This window comes from Coturnix japonica, chromosome 2 (assembly GCF_001577835.2).
Source record: "Coturnix japonica isolate 7356 chromosome 2, Coturnix japonica 2.1, whole genome shotgun sequence".
Classification (NCBI taxonomy): domain Eukaryota; kingdom Metazoa; phylum Chordata; class Aves; order Galliformes; family Phasianidae; genus Coturnix; species Coturnix japonica.
Window position 1 is genome coordinate 116,194,284 of NC_029517.1, and position 15,280 is coordinate 116,209,563.

Sequence of the window (15,280 nt, forward strand, 5' to 3'; positions counted from 1 at the left end):
ATTGCAGTTACATACCACGTACAAGAGTGGCCATTTGCATACTTTCTAAGTCCTGATGTAACACTTGGCTGCTGTAAGGAAGGCAAAGCAATGGCAGTAAACCTATGAAAGCTGGTTGGTGCATTTCCAAGATTCCCAATAATTTTTCTCATCTCAATGTTAGTTCACTTCTGAAGGCAGAAACCCTTCCAGAAATCCAGCCTCTCCCTTCCCCTAACAACTATCCTCTTGTATATTCCCATCAGCAGCAAAGACAACCTAAGATTTGTTTAAGAACATACTTTATCATTGTTTAAGAACATACTTTATCAAATTTGGCCGGAATGAAGATGCAATAACTCCCAGTGGACACAAAGCTAACCTCAGGCCTCTAGCAGTATTTATGAAGACTTTCCATCACTCATGTAAGCTGTAAGCATTCTGATCATTAATGAAGACAATTAAGCTTCACTGATGTAAGTATTTTATTTATTGAGATACATTAGAGCACGTCATACACTGAAGTGCATTACACTTTATAACTCTGCGAACACGTAAGGTTCGGTCATTAAGTCTCCTTCGGCTGAAGGGGATCTGTGGATCTGCAAGATAAAAAGAAATTAAGTTATGCCGGACAAACTTCATACTCCCAGTAAAGACATTAGTAGGTAGGAAAACAAAGCAATAGAGAGAAATGTTTATGTGGTAGTTTAGTCTAGAGGAATTCCCTCTGTTATTTCCTGACAGTTTAAGATTCACACACCCTTCATGTGGCAAACAGAAGTGAAACATGGAACAAATCAAGAGCTGGAACAATCCTGCACAGCACGTCAGATTCACTATACATGCAGCACTGATAACTGAATCAATCTTGCTAAGGGCCTGAAAGAGAAAGGAATGCAACTTTCAGAGAGAAGCCAGAGAGGAAACAAGTGGTGTAGGCAACCTACCAAGGAAGGAAGAAAACCAAATTCAAATTGCTTCTCCACATTATATTGAACACAATCCAAGACCAGCTGTGTTCCAGGACAAGTCATGCAAGTGGTTAGCACCAAATTCTTAGCTTGCCCCTTTATTATATTACGGAGCACACTCTAGAGGTGAGACACTCCCCAGACCTATACTTAGTTCCCTTTATCACTACCTTCACACGGCCTGTGCCAGTAGCTGAAACTTTAAGTTCCAAACTTTAAGTTAGAGCATGTCAAAGTTTAAGCACAAACTTTAAGTACAAACACCAAGTTCTTCATGTCCCAGAAGGAACAAACTCAATGCAGCACTCCAAACCAGCACCTTTACCAACAAATTCCTCTCCCCACGTACCATCTCCTCAGTTTCAGGTACTGATTCCAGAGTGAGCACTAAATGAAGTTATAGCATTGTATTTACTGCCCCGTACAGAATATATCCCAATAAAATGAGAGCAGACGTAGAATATGCATGACCACTGTACCCTTTAGGTAACTGTACCAAAAAAAAACCCCATCAAATTCAACCTCCACCCAGCTTCCATAAATAACATTTAAATTTCGGAGGGAAATGAAAATGCCTTCCATCTGTTTTGTGTACTTGTCCTTCTCACACTCTTTTTAGACTACTTGAAACAGCAGCATTGTTTGCTCCTTTCTCCTACTATTCTGTAGAAAAATACTAATTCTTACTTAAGTAGAGCAAGGAATAAAAAGCACCAGCAATTAAAACAAACAAAATGACAGATGAAGATTTATCCTTCACATTTTCTTTTGAGCCGGTGTAATTAAGGAATGGAAGAAATGTTTAGGAAACATTTAATTTCAACAGGTGCACACAATGTGTAACTTGATTTTTTTAAGCCCCAAATGGGAACATAAGTAGAGTGGAGCTCTACTTCCATAGAAAAAAAATCCCGCTCATGATTCCAATTAAATATTTAACATGGATCACTGTTGACAGTGTTTGTTTCAAATGGTTTTACCACCAGATGGCCTTTCCGAACACTCTGATGAAGGCCACCTGACTAAAGAATGCAATCCAGAGCCTAAGAAAGTTAGAAAGTCCTTATCTGTTAGCAAGGACCAAACCAGAGGCAGAATTACCGAGATTAAAACCAAGTAAACGTGTCATTTTGTTATTTACCTTTTCTGAAGTCGTTACCACGAGAGGACAGACACTCTTTCCTCAAGGGAAAAGGAAGAAACAAAGATCTGCAGGATGGCTTTGAAAGCCAGAGCTCTGCTTCTTTTACGCAGATAGTTCTAGATTGTCACACAACAAAATCTCTTGCTAATAGTGTTAAGTACAAACGTTTTATTCAATTTTGCTGCTTCAAGCAAACAGGCTGAGAAAATCCAGCTGGACAGGATAATTAGAGCCACAGATTATCACGTAATGATCACAATATGAAGACATTCCAAAAGAATGAAAAAGCTATCGTCCCAGATTAGTCTGAAGTCATTTTAAGAGAAGCAGAGAACTCAGCGTCAGAAATCCCAATGAAAAAGGGGGGAGGAATTCTTCATTGTCACATCACGAGCCTGCGCAGTTGGCTGCGTGCTTATTAATAACTACGACAAGGTTGAAATCAAGACCGTTCTTCCTGGCGTTACAATAAGAAGGAACGAGAACTAGAGTTCGGCAGTGTTCACACAAAAGGCAGCACAGTAAGCACTGTGAGAAGAGTACGCTGAACAAAGTTCTATTCCAGCTGAATGCAGCAAGGCAAAAGTCTGAATCTTATTACCCAAGACACCGCATGCTACTTTGATTTTTAAGAATACATGTATTTACATGTATGTAAATGCATGTATTTAATAAATTCATGTACGTGTATTTCCCCTCAGAAGTAGTTATCTTTCCCCTCTAACCAGCCCCAAAAGACAAAGGGACGTGTGGAAGCTGTCTCTACTTCTCACCTAAGAGATCCATGCAGTGAGAGAGAAACAGCCTTTCCATTTTCTCCCTCACTGTATCACAAGCACCACAAGTGATACGTTTTGATAGCCCAGAGTTAAGCAATTCAAGATGCAAACACATCAGTATAATAGCGATATCAGGAAAGTCTTATACAAAAGCTTTGCTTCCTCTCCATGCAAGGACAGAACTGTTTGGAACACTGCTGAATGAGGAGGGAAAGGCCTGGCACCACTCTGCACGTCTGCTATAGCTCACACATTTTTATCAGTCACCCAAAAGATATTCAGGAGATTCCCATTCTGCCCTTACTCCCCCTTCTCAGTTCCTATGCTTCTTAATGATTTTATTACCCACAGCTCTCGTGAGGAACAATTTGTATTTTGTTTTCTCTGAGAGCACCTCTCACTTTTAACAGAAAAGGAAGAAGTGTAAATGGAAGCACAATGTTTCACTAAAATAATCCAAACTTCCCTTCTAATACAGAATAGTTTATTACCTGGAAATGCAGATTATGGACATTTGGGAGGTGCAGACTCAAACACACCAGCTGCTCTCATGGCTTCAAAGTCCTTCATGGGATCATAGTTTTTATAGAACTCTGCATAAGCTCTTTTTCTGGGTTCAGCAACTCCAAACTGGAAAGTAACACACAGAAAATTAAAGCCTGCAAAGCTTTACAGGTGGCAGTGGGTTTGCTTGGTTGGCGTTGCTTTCTTGCTATGATTTTAGCAGTGGACATCATTCTAAACAGCCTCAAGTTCAATGACAGAAGCTAGTAAAAAGTTGCTGTGTTCCTGTTCAAATCCACAGTTCAGGCTTCCTGACTGTTGGTCTGGAAAATAATGTCTACAGTGAAACCTTAAAGAGATAGCACATGATGTTTTTGATATCCAGAAACACTGTCTATATTGACAGCCAGCTTCATGATAGAAAAGGGTAGTTAAGTAGTAGTAAGACAGAAAGGGTAGTTAGGTACTGGAATAGGCTCCCCAGGGAGGTGGTTGAATCGCCATCCCTGGTTGTGTTTAAGAGCCGTTTGGATGTGGTGCTCAGGGATATGATTTAGTGTAGGGTTTTTAGAGTTAGGGTTCTGGTTAGGCTGCAGTTGGACTTGATGATCTTCAAGGTCTTTTCCAACCTGGGGAATAGCTATGATTCTATAGCTGTACACATAACACAAACTGTTATGGCAAGTTCTGAGTATGCCTGTGGACAGCTACACAACTCCAGGTCAAAAGGAACCCCAAAATAATTGACTACAGTTCAGCTACACTGCAGGATAAACTACAAAAGTCTGATAAAATGCTCCTTGGGTATTCATTCAATTGAGGCACGAGGATATGCTCAAAAAGCCAAAAAAACGTAAGAAGGAAAGGTCAAAGTGGGTTTGTCCAGCAGCAGAGAACAAGTAACAGTAAATTACTACTGACATCAGTTATTTGTTCTAAACATGGTCCACTGCCTTCCTAGAGTGTTAATGTAAGGCTGCCACATGAGTATAAAACCACAGGCTGTTGAAGGACATTACAGATTTCATCTCAAACAAGCCTGCCTACCTCTCATCAGATGTGTTAAGTGGATGCTGAGCTTTAACTGTGCGAACTTATTGTTTCTGACAGGCGTTTGTTGGCCTCCAGAGTTTGATGGTGCTCTGTTAATTTTGGGTTACAGAATGGCCTGGTCTTAAAAGGACCTCAAAGATCATCTAGTTTCAACCCCCTGCTATGTGCAGGGTCACCAACCACCAGACCAGGCTGCCCAGAGCCACATCCAGCCTGGCTTTTAATACCTCCATGGATGGGGCATCCACAACCTCCTTGGGCAACCTGTTCTAGTGCATCACCACCCTCTGTGTGAAAAACTTCCCCCTAATATCTAACTTAAACCTCCCTGTCTCAGTGTTAACATGAGGAGCATCGTTTCTGTGAATCACCACAAGCAGCTTAAGATGAGGAGAATGCAGGTTAAACTGTCACCAACTGCAGTTGGCAGCAGGTTACTCAGATCACGAAGATTACACAGACTAATGCTTACAGAAGTGCATTACTAAAGCTCGCTGGTGAAAAACGCTCCACTTAGCAACAGAATGAGCGGTGATCTCACCTTGTACAACGCCGCACATCCAAGAGACACAACAAATGCCCCAAAGAGGTGAAACTTCATCCGCCTGGCCAAAAGGCGGCGCATCTGCGGCTTAGGCAACAGCGCGGAGGACATGATGACCGTATTCCCTACATGAGCAAAAAAAAAAAAAAAACGGGAAAAGAACGGTGAGATTTAAGTTCTACTTCAATAACCTTCTGTCACTTGGCTTGAGGAAGGTCACAGCCTTCTGTGCTGCCTAACACCGCCGCCTCTCTCACACACGCCCGGGGGACGCTTAGAGGTCACGGGCTGCTCATGGCGGCGGAGGGGCGGCTGGCGGCCCTCAGGGACAGCACGGGAGGGGCTGCGGGATGGAGGGGAGCCCGGCGGAGCGAGGAGCGGGGGGTACGAGCACGGCCTCACCTCAGCGCCAGCCCTACAACGTCCTTCCGCCCCTCCGGCCGCGCACCCTCTGCGGCTCCAGCACTGCGCATGCGCGGGTACGGCCTCGCTACGGCGAGCGGTTGGGCTCAGAGCACGCCGTGTTGCATGAGGCGGGGTGTGTGGGGGGGTGGTTCTGTGGGGCGGTTCTGAAGGACTCCTGCAGTCATACTGCTATGCTAAAGGGACCTTCCAACTCCTCTTTCCCTCAGACAAGTGGCCGTACTAGCAGAATAGATGAAATGATATTTACAGGGTGTGCTAAGAAGGAATAGCCGCACCTAGAAACAAATGGAGCTGTTTGTAATGACGGAGTTGGAAGGGATCTGTGAAGGTCATGGAGCTCTGAAGGTCATCCAGTCCAACCTGCTGCTACTGCAGATCCCGAGAGTAGATTACACAGGAAAGTGTCCAGGCATGTTTTGAGTATTTCCACAGAATCACAGAATGACCCGGGTTGGAAAGGACCTCAAGGATCATGTAGTTCCAACCCCCCTGCCTGGCAGGGCCTGAGAAGGAGACCCACAACATCTGTGTGTGGACCGTCCCAGGGCTCTGGCACCCTCACAGCAAAGAAGTTTTTCCTCATGTTTGGTTCCTGGGAGCCTCTATGGGATTTACACCAAGTGCAGTAGATGCTATGAAAGCCCAAAGCCTCCCTTGTGCAGTGAGGCATTTGCTCAAGCCTTACCTCTGCCAAAGGCAGGGGATCCTGGCTGTGAATGACACAGAATAGGGCCTTTAAAACTAAGGAAAAAGGGAGTTTTGTTTAATGAGATGAAAAAGGAGGGTGCTGGTAGAGAAATCACGCAGCATCAGCAACAAGAGAGGGGAACAGTCTTTGCAACAGCATTTCTGAACTGGGCATCATTTCTCAAGGCGAATTAAAGTTTGTTGCCATCGTTGAGACTGAAATGAATTGACACTGAAATGAAGGATGGCTGTCGAGGATTTTCTCAGAAAGCCAAATGTTATTGACATCATGCAGGAAGAATGACAAGATAGAGACACGAACTGATCATATATCTCCATATCTCTCTGTACACTCTCATCCAGAAGGGCACTGCTGCTGCTGAGCAAGCAGGTGCCGTCATTCAGCGTGAGCAGGAGAGCTGGCTGGGGGCTCTGCAGAGCTCTGCTCAGATAGTTCCACCCTCCCTCCCCCAGCATTACACAATGCAGAAAGAGGATAAAACTTTAATTGGAACAAAAGCATAGCAGGCTTTGTAGCTGTTATGGTTATAAATTACATATGAGGAATTTTCCTCTAAATGACAGTCTTCGTGAGACAGTGTTTGGGTAGATGGACCTAGGTCTGCATATAAGGAAATCTGATGACTCTCTGTGAAAGCTTACTTCATGGCTGGCCAGGTCATTAAATTCTTTTCTGTGTGACCAGTTTCCCCATGTGCCTGAGATAGTGCTGGCTAGACATCTTTGTGTTAGAGCTGAGATGCTAAATGAAGTGCTAATTGTTATTACTCTTTGACGTCATTAGTGTGGAATATAGAGCCAACTCCTAACTGTTCTGTATAAAGGGCAGCTCAGGACTGTGCAAATATGGGTGCAGGATGCATTAGAGGAAGAGCCACGGACAAGGGACATAGGTAACCAGCTCCATTAAGTCAGCACTCAATAGTTACTCCCAGTCACTCTAGTCTCTGGGGTTTTATAAGGCTGAGTGTCTTTCCAGGCCTGTGCTAATTCCATGCATCCAACTGCATTAAAGCAAATATATCTCATGAAAACAGGCATATACCATACAAGAGGTCAGCAGTCATCTCCTTCCCAGTCCACCCAGTCCGTGGGGCTTCTGGCACCTGTTCCAGTGGTTTTTTGTTCATAAGTATTAGGACTGTTTGTTTACAAAGTGCTGCAGTTACCAAAACAGAGTCTACAACCCTGTTTCCTCCCAAGACTTCTGTATTGTAGAAACTTCAGCATCTTCATGTGCTTCCTCATGGTGTCCTTGAAGATCATCTTCGAAGAAAGCAGGCAATATTGCTAATCATTTCTTGCTTATGACACATTGAAATCTTAAAGAAAGTTTACCGCTGATGGGAGATTTAGGCAGTGAATCCTTGTCTTTTCCACAAAGAGTGCCAGCTGTGATACTTCAGATTGTGCTTTCTGTGGTGTGGCCTGGAGCCGACTAGGAACAGGACTGTGACTGTCAAGTGATTTTGCATATGCCACAGAGTCTTTAGATACTCATAATCTGGATCAAATTAGAACCAAAAATCTGCTGGAAAAAGATCACATGGGACATCAGCAATTCCCTGAGCCAGCCACATTCCTAAAGAGTTTATTATAATATCTACCTCTCTATCCCGAAAGAAAGAAGAAAACCTAAATAATGCTGGTTAGTAGCTATGTGCCACATATGAAAATACACACATTTGTGCTCCTCCTCCCATTCCTGTGCCAGAAATGAACTTTTTAAATACTCTTTCACTACAGCGGAGTGGACATCAGTCAGTAGCAGTGTTGAAACAAACAGAGATACTGTGGCACAAGAAGATATTTAATAAAATTGGAATGGCAGCTGTACAAAAATTAAGGATGAATCAATTATTCCTAAATGGAAACATTCAAAATTAGCAGGGGAAAAAAATATTTTCAGGCTTCCAAAAGGGCATTATAAACAAAGGAGAAAAGAAGTTCAGATCAGAATAAATAGAGCAGACAGGGATTTCATAAGCCTGTGTTGATTTTATGCATGCTTCTGAAGTAGAAAAATCTCAAATAAGCAGTTTCTTAAGCTTAGTCCAAGCCATAAAGGGATACGCTTCAGGAAATTTAATGTAGATACATGGTGAGACAATTACACAAAGGGCACTTGGTACCATCACAAGTTCTACCCTATAATAAGAGACTCTGTTTCCCAGTTCCCAACCTGCCGTCAAGTCACAGTTAACATCTGCATTCGCACCTGAAAACTAGAAAACACACCACGCTCCTCAGCACAGACGTTAATGTTAATTCACGTGACAGTTCTTCTCTTTTTTTCCTTCACCCTTTTTTTATTCTCTTTCTTCCTCTTTCTTTTCCTCTTTCTTTTTCTTGTATCATTCTTACCTAAAAGCTTAGCTCAGACAAAATAACTCGCCAAAAACATGCTATGTGATAATTTGCTTTCTTAAGAAAGATTAAAAAAAAAACCCACGTCCACAGAGACAGCTCTTTCCAATCCCTGTTCCTTGCTCCAATCCCTCTGAATGATGCAAGTGTTGTTTTTTTCCTTTGGGGTTTTAAATGTTATTTAGCTTGTCTACAGTGGAAACAAAGTCATCAAAACCAGTGCTTTTATTCTGTTTCTTTATTCTGTTTACTCTGTATTTTCTGAGAGATGTATTGTTCTAAGGTGTCGTTTTTCCTTATCCTTCTTTTCCCAGACAGGAACATGTAGAGTTAAACCACCTTAGTGGACAAATTTCCAGTCTCCCATTTAACCAGAGACGGTTTGAAATCATAGCATGTTATTGCTGCAGTTTCTGCAGCCCCATCCCAGCAAATGGCAGCCCCTCATGTGGAGGCTATGAGCATCCCAAGCCTGGGTTCAGCTCCAGAAAGCATCCCAGGTAAGTGCAGTACGGGAGAGGAGTTCTTCCTTATGGAAATGAAAGGAAGGATCACAGCGCAAGGACAAAGGGCAAACTTAGCTTGTCACACTCCTTTCCAAAGCGCAATTAGGTTGATGTGCTGTAACGTGGTTTTGTTTCACAACATCACCTACAATATGGAAGCATTATTACTAAGGCATTGCTTGCATGGCCTGCCTAGCAATCCCAGTGAGGGCATACATGCAAGCATATGGTGCATGTGCCAGTACTCCCCTCCTTCATTATAGATGTTGTGCAGTAAGTCCAAGCAGAAGATGCATAGATAACTTTCAGTAGCGCAAAGCTACTGAAACAATTAGTGTTCTTCACACCTTGATAGGGCTTGACTGGACCATTGGTTAACTTTTATTTTCCCTTATCCTGAACAGCAATCATCAGACCTCTAGGAGAGGAGAAAGTTGCCAGTTACTGCTGTTTGAGAAGCTGTTGTTCTGTTTGAGGAATTTATCCTGACAGACAACTACAGACCAACTAATTGACAGGTGTAGCGTAGTGACTGTGAAGTAGGAAAGCCTCCTTCATATAGACCACCTGCTCTCCTCCAGGAGCTACCTTTGCTTCCCATGAGCTCACCCCAGCCAGCTGTTGCTCTGTGTGCCAGCAGAGAAGCGAGCTTCCACGGGGAGACCTGGCACAGGTTAGGGACTGCACCCTGAGAGGGGGACACTGCAAAATGTGCTCGTTCTGCCAAAAAAAGACTTGAAGATGCAGCCATGGTCATGCTTCAAGTGCTACTTCTGCAGTCATTTCCTGTAGCAAGTTTTTAAATCTTTTTCTCATAGGCTTATAAACTTCTCATTAAAGTCTGTTCTAAGTCTTGTTAAGGTAATGGCATGGTAAATGTTACGGGATGTTGTCAGATTCTCCTTCTGGGGCCTGCAGTGGCCATCCCCATGTAGTGAGAAGAAAGGCAATACAGAGGGACCTGGATAGACTGGATCAATTGGCCAAGGATAACTGTATGAGTTTCAATAGGGCCAAGTGCTGGGTCTTGCATTTTGGTCACAACAGCCCCAGGCAACCCTACAGGCTTGGGGAGGGGTGGCTGGAAAGGACCTGCCTGACAGAAAGGAACCTTGGTGTACTGATGGACAGTCTGCTGAATATGAGCCAGCAGTGTGCCCAGGTGGCCAAGAAGGCCAATGGCATCCTGGCTTGTATCAGGAATGCTGTGGTGAGCAGGACTAGGGAAGAAATCCTGCCCCTGTACTCGGCATTGGTGAGGCCTCACCTCGAGTACTGTGTTCAGTTTTGGGCACCTCAGTACAGAAAGGACATTGAGGTGCTGCAGCAGGTCCAAAGAAGGGCAACAGGGCTTGTGAAGGGCTTGGAGAATATGCCCTATGAGGAGAGACTGAAAGAACCAGAGCTGTTTAGTGTGGGGAAAAGGAGGCTGAGGGGAGACCTGATTGCTCTCTTCCAATATCTGAAAGGTGCTTACAGCGAGAGCGAGGTTGGTCTCTTCTCACTGGTGACAGGTGACAGGATGAGGGGAAATGGCCTCAAGTTGTGCCAGGGTAAGTTCAGGTTGGGTATCAGGAAAAACATCTTTACAGAAAAGTCTGTTAAGTACTGGAATAGGCTCCTCAGGGAGGTGGTTGAGTCACCATCCCTGGAGGTGTCTAAAAACCATTTGGATGTGGTATTCAGGGACATGATTTAGTGGAGGGTTGTTAGGGTAGTGTGGTTGGGTCATGGTTGGACTCAGTGATCTTTAAGTTCTTTTCCAACCTGAGCAATTCTATGATTCTACGATCTAGAAGGAGGATGGTGCATCTCTGTTGTCCACCTCATGGCATGCCTGGTATCACCACACTGCAGTCATATCAAGAAAATACCATCCATTTATGAAAAGAAAGTTTATGAATGTGACTGAAAACAAAAATAAAATCACAAGCACCCCAAAGATTATGTATTTGTTGACCTATTTATGACCTGATGAACTAACTGTGAGCCTCAGAGCTTGTCTGTTGTTTCCACTTACATCACCTGGTCTAATAAAAGATCCCACCTCTTCCTAAAAAATGTCATTGTGTTTGATTATCCTGGTTTTGGAAGAACCTGTCAACTTATGATTGCTAAGTTGTGTAAAGGTTCCACAGCTTTTATGTGATATCAGATGGTACTGTAAATAAAACAGATCTTTTTTACGGTCATAACCTTGGCTATCCTTGAGAAGGGCAGCTGTCAGAAAGTCTCTGGCTACAAAATCCCCAGTGGAGCTAAAATCCAGGTCAGGTTGTTGTCCCAGGTTTGAAAGGTGAGGCTCAGTTAGAAGTGTACAGTATCCAGAAAGTGGCTGAATCATCTGTTGGTGTTTTTTTAACAAACGTGTTATTGACATACATTCTTAAAAATACCCATGCTGAAAACAGCCTGTTTCAGCTTTACTGTTTTGTTTTGAAATAATCTAATTAGGAAATAATAGATCTCGGGTTTCTACTGCATTGAAATTTCTGAGCTTCGTTATTAACAAAACTGACAGTAGATAACAGCATGAACGAGCTTAGTTAAATATATTCTGATTAAATAAGTTCACGATAAATTTTCCTAAGACCAATTGGCCATATTCAATACGGCTTTACGTGTAAATGGGTGGAAAAACTGCAGCATTTTTCCAAGCAGGAGGCATGAGATTACTATAATCCATAGCCTCCACCACAGTATTAATTAGCATGGCTCACTAACCAAGGACGTAATATTTGTAAATGAAACTCTAGAAGGGCATCAGTAAAGAACAGGATGTTGAAGCCAAATGGAAAACATGAACCAATAAAAAGGCTGAACTAGCTAGAAGTGCAAGCTCAGCCTTTGAAGTTAGTTCAAGTACTGCATGCTTTAATTTTGGTGTAATCTTATGAAGGGGGTACAAACAAGAACTCAGAAACAGATTTTGTAACATTTGGCCCAATTGTAGATGAATCAGTTTGTTGATGGTTACCAACAATCGCACTGCCAGAGAAGCTGTGGTCTTTGTTAAATTAGATTGAATAATTGGCTTCAGTGGGAGTTTCGGGTGCAGAGCAAATGAAGTGTCATGGCCCTTGACTGTCGTAAGATTCCTTAGCATAGGCTGAGGGTTTGTGTTCAGAACAACCTGAGTATGGATTTGGAGAAAATAAGTCCCTCAAGAGTTCATCTACTCATTCCTCTGCCCCAGCGTGTCTGAAAATACTTAGTTGTTCCTGGCAGATGTGCATACCTTATCTGTTTTTAGTACCCCTTTGATGACAATAAGGATACCAAGAGCTCTCTGGGTAGTTTGTTCCAACGCTTAACTGGTGTCTCAGCATACAGTCCGTGATTAGTACTACGCTGTCTTGGCAAACCCAACCACGCCTGTGTATTTTGGTGTTTTTATCGTGTTCCACGTTGTTTTAGAACACGCTTTCATGTAGAGCTGCAGTGACACACACGCACACTAAAAGGGCCGTTTCCTTGTTTTTTTTTCAGGGGGGGGAAAGAAAGGGGTTTTTTGGTTTTGTCATTTGGAGAGCATTCTGAAGGCCTGCAAGTGCCAGGTGCCGAGCACCTCTGGAGACACAAAGTGGGAGTGTATTTTTCAAGATATTAAGCAGATTTCAGGATGAAGCAGCCAGCAGTTCGGATGATCTCTGAACTGGAGGATATGGCTGGAAGATGAACGCTTATATACTCGCGGTTTTCAGATCAAGTATCCAGCTCATTAGCTTGAAAATACTAATCATTTATCACAGTCTTTAGTGAGTGGCCCAACATGTGCTGTTAATTATGACTTTCTCATTTGAAAGAAGAAAAAACAGGAAAAGTTAATTTTTTCTTTCATATGCTTTCTAGAGCCCAAAGAACTCCCGAAAAATGCACTTATTTTCTCTTCCCAGCAGCCGTGCAGACCTCTGCGAAGAGCCACATGCCTCAACAAAGAAACCATAAGGACTCCATCCTCTGAAATGCGAGTACAAAATGAATCATTTTAATGAAACAAAAGACATTCATTTTCAAAAAATTATACAGAAGCAACACAGTGGAAAACTTCATTAGGAAAAAGATGATGTACATCAAGCTTCAGTCCCATGTTGTTATGACAGTGAAATAACCTACTGAAGCATGGTAATTTTATGTACCTAGTGTAAATACATGCATACGAACACATGAATCAGTGAAGTAGAGATTTTTTAGATACATATACATACCTACACACATGCATACGTATCCAAAATGGTAAAGGTGAACATTACTCCAGAGCTGTGACTGATATTATTCCCAAAATAGCTCTGTCAGGGATGAGTGCAGCTCAAACCAGTCAGGGTTGGAGGCTTACAGAACCAACACTGATCACCTGGGTCTACGGCTGGGATGAAATCACGCCTACAGGTGAAAAATACAAAGTATGCTGAAAGCTGGTTGGTTGCATTTACTGAGCCACAGGCACCACAGACTATTTTAATGAACATTTCCAGTGAAATCTCTGTATTTACTGGCTTTGACAGATGAAAAATATTGCACAAGCTATTGTGTGCCTGTGCATTCCTTGAGTGTGATGCTGCATGTTTTTTCTTGTCTTGTCATTTGTTTCATTTAACTTTCTCATTAATGGCACAATTGCTTTGCTTTGTTAAAATCCGTTTTCTGAGAAGGGAGCGTTACTTTCTTTTTAAGCTTCTTGCCAACAGAAGTTTTTCAATTCATATGGTACAGAGGAATGGTGTACGAGGTCGTTTTAGAGGGAAAAGAAATATCTCAAATGAAAAGCACAAATCCACTTACTACATTTGCTTTTGACTTGAAATGAAAAGTTAACATGAGAGGTGCACATAGTTCATCGGCACACTGAACAAATGCATAATTAACATGTGGAATAAGCAGTGTTGTTGTCAACACTTTCACATATGTTACTATGAAACTTAAATATATTTGTTTAGTTACAGAGGTACAGGAAAATCCAAGTAAATGCAGCCTACAGTTGAGATATAAGTCAGCTTGACTAAATGAATATTAAAAATGAGAGAATCTCATCAGTTTCCTTGACTACCTTTAACATATTATGACAGCTTAATGGGTGCTGCATAATTCCAATCTGCCCTTGCACTCTGAGAAATTATTACTTGGTGGAGAAGTATCCGTTGTGGCCGTTGTGTAAATGCTTTATTCAATCACCAGTAGAAATCAAAATGTAGGGGTTCATTAGAAGATAGATAGAAAGTGTAGATTTCAGTGTTTTCTATTAATCCAGCATGCAGGACTGACAGAACCTTGTTTGAAGACCACATAATAAGAGGAAAAATTTAAAAAAAAAAAAAAAAAAAAAACAAAAAAACCAAAACTATATAGCAATACCATGTGGCTTCTGATTTGGGAACTACAATTTAGCCTATTAGACATGGATCTGTTCCAAAAGTGCACATTCAAACAATCATGCATGAAGGACTTAGAAACACAGATGTGAATTATAACTCTGAAATCCTGGGAATGTTCTAAATCAGGACATTAAAGGTAGGCTCGAGCTGTGAGTACAGATCCACAGCTAAAATTTTTGTTCAAACCTGTTTTTCCCGAATGTTTTTACAACCACTACTTGAATGTGTTTAAACCAATGTTCCATAAGCTTAGAAAAGAAACGTATAGCCCCGCCTCGGCTGTGTTCAGGTGTGATTCGCAATGACTGACTAAAAGTATTTCTGTAAAGAGGCAGAAGCAGAAATCATCAGTTGAATGTAATGGGTCGGTTTAAAAAGGTCCAATTCAAGACGGGACTGCTGCAGCTATTTTAGCACCATGCGGTGATCAGTTAGGCATAGTATTTAACGTGAGAAACATTTTAAATAACAGAGATTATATTTTCTAAATTGGGGGCAGAACTTTGACGCACCTGATCTGTTTTCAATCATTTTTACATACACACACATGAAAAAAAAGCTCAAGTTTTGATTAGAGTACTAGAAGGCTGAGGCTGGCCATCTCACAGTGTGCAAGTGATAGAAAGCAGACAGAAAATGTCCCCAGGTCTGTAGTACTGTATGAGACTGAAGGCACAAACAGAGCTCAGTGTCTAAGACTGTTCCCATTGATAGAACCCTAAGAAACAGTCACAAAAAAGAAAAGATGATGAGGGTTATGGAGTGACTCATACAGCACTATTGTACAGACACAAATGAGAAAGCATTCTGCTCCTTTCTAAATGCTCAGGTCACCACCACTGCCACCACGCTTGAAAGCTACGGTAAGAATGCATGTCAATAACATCATCCGGCACTACATGTCTTCAGGAATTCATCTCACAG

The 15,280-nt window shown here is 42.2% G+C and overlaps 2 protein-coding genes and 1 long non-coding RNA gene across 3 annotated transcripts in view; 1 reads left to right on the plus strand and 2 right to left on the minus strand.

Annotated features, from left to right (window-relative positions):
* Positions 1-446: 446 nt before the first annotated feature.
* On the minus strand, positions 447-5,503 carry LOC107310447 (cytochrome c oxidase subunit 6C). The gene is made up of 4 exons (XM_015856133.2): positions 5,380-5,503; positions 4,975-5,102; positions 3,368-3,506; positions 447-581 (listed from the first exon to the last, which is right to left on the minus strand). The coding sequence occupies exons 2-3, from the start codon at positions 5,086-5,088 to the stop codon at positions 3,381-3,383; spliced, it is 240 nt and encodes a 79-aa protein (XP_015711619.1). The 5' UTR covers positions 5,089-5,102; positions 5,380-5,503; the 3' UTR covers positions 447-581; positions 3,368-3,380.
* On the plus strand, positions 5,461-14,401 carry LOC116652984. The gene is made up of 2 exons (XR_004306275.1): positions 5,461-8,978; positions 12,881-14,401. It is a non-coding gene; the product is annotated as an uncharacterized LOC116652984 (long non-coding RNA).
* Positions 12,951-15,280, minus strand: part of RGS22 (regulator of G protein signaling 22) — a 61,021-nt gene continuing 58,691 nt past the window's right edge. The window contains exon 27 of the mRNA XM_032442814.1: positions 12,951-13,367. The gene's annotated coding sequence lies outside the window, so the exon portion shown is untranslated. The remainder of the gene's footprint in view (positions 13,368-15,280) is intronic.

Excerpts from the sequence above, each read along its gene's own strand:
- LOC107310447 (XM_015856133.2), bottom strand. The coding sequence starts at position 5,088 with ATGTCCTCCGCGCTGTTGCCTAAGCCGCAGATGCGCCGCCTTTTGGCC. Across the intron at positions 3,507-4,974 it reads GATGTGCGGCGTTGTACAAG|TTTGGAGTTGCTGAACCCAG; the intron begins GTGAGATCACCG and ends GTTACTTTCCAG.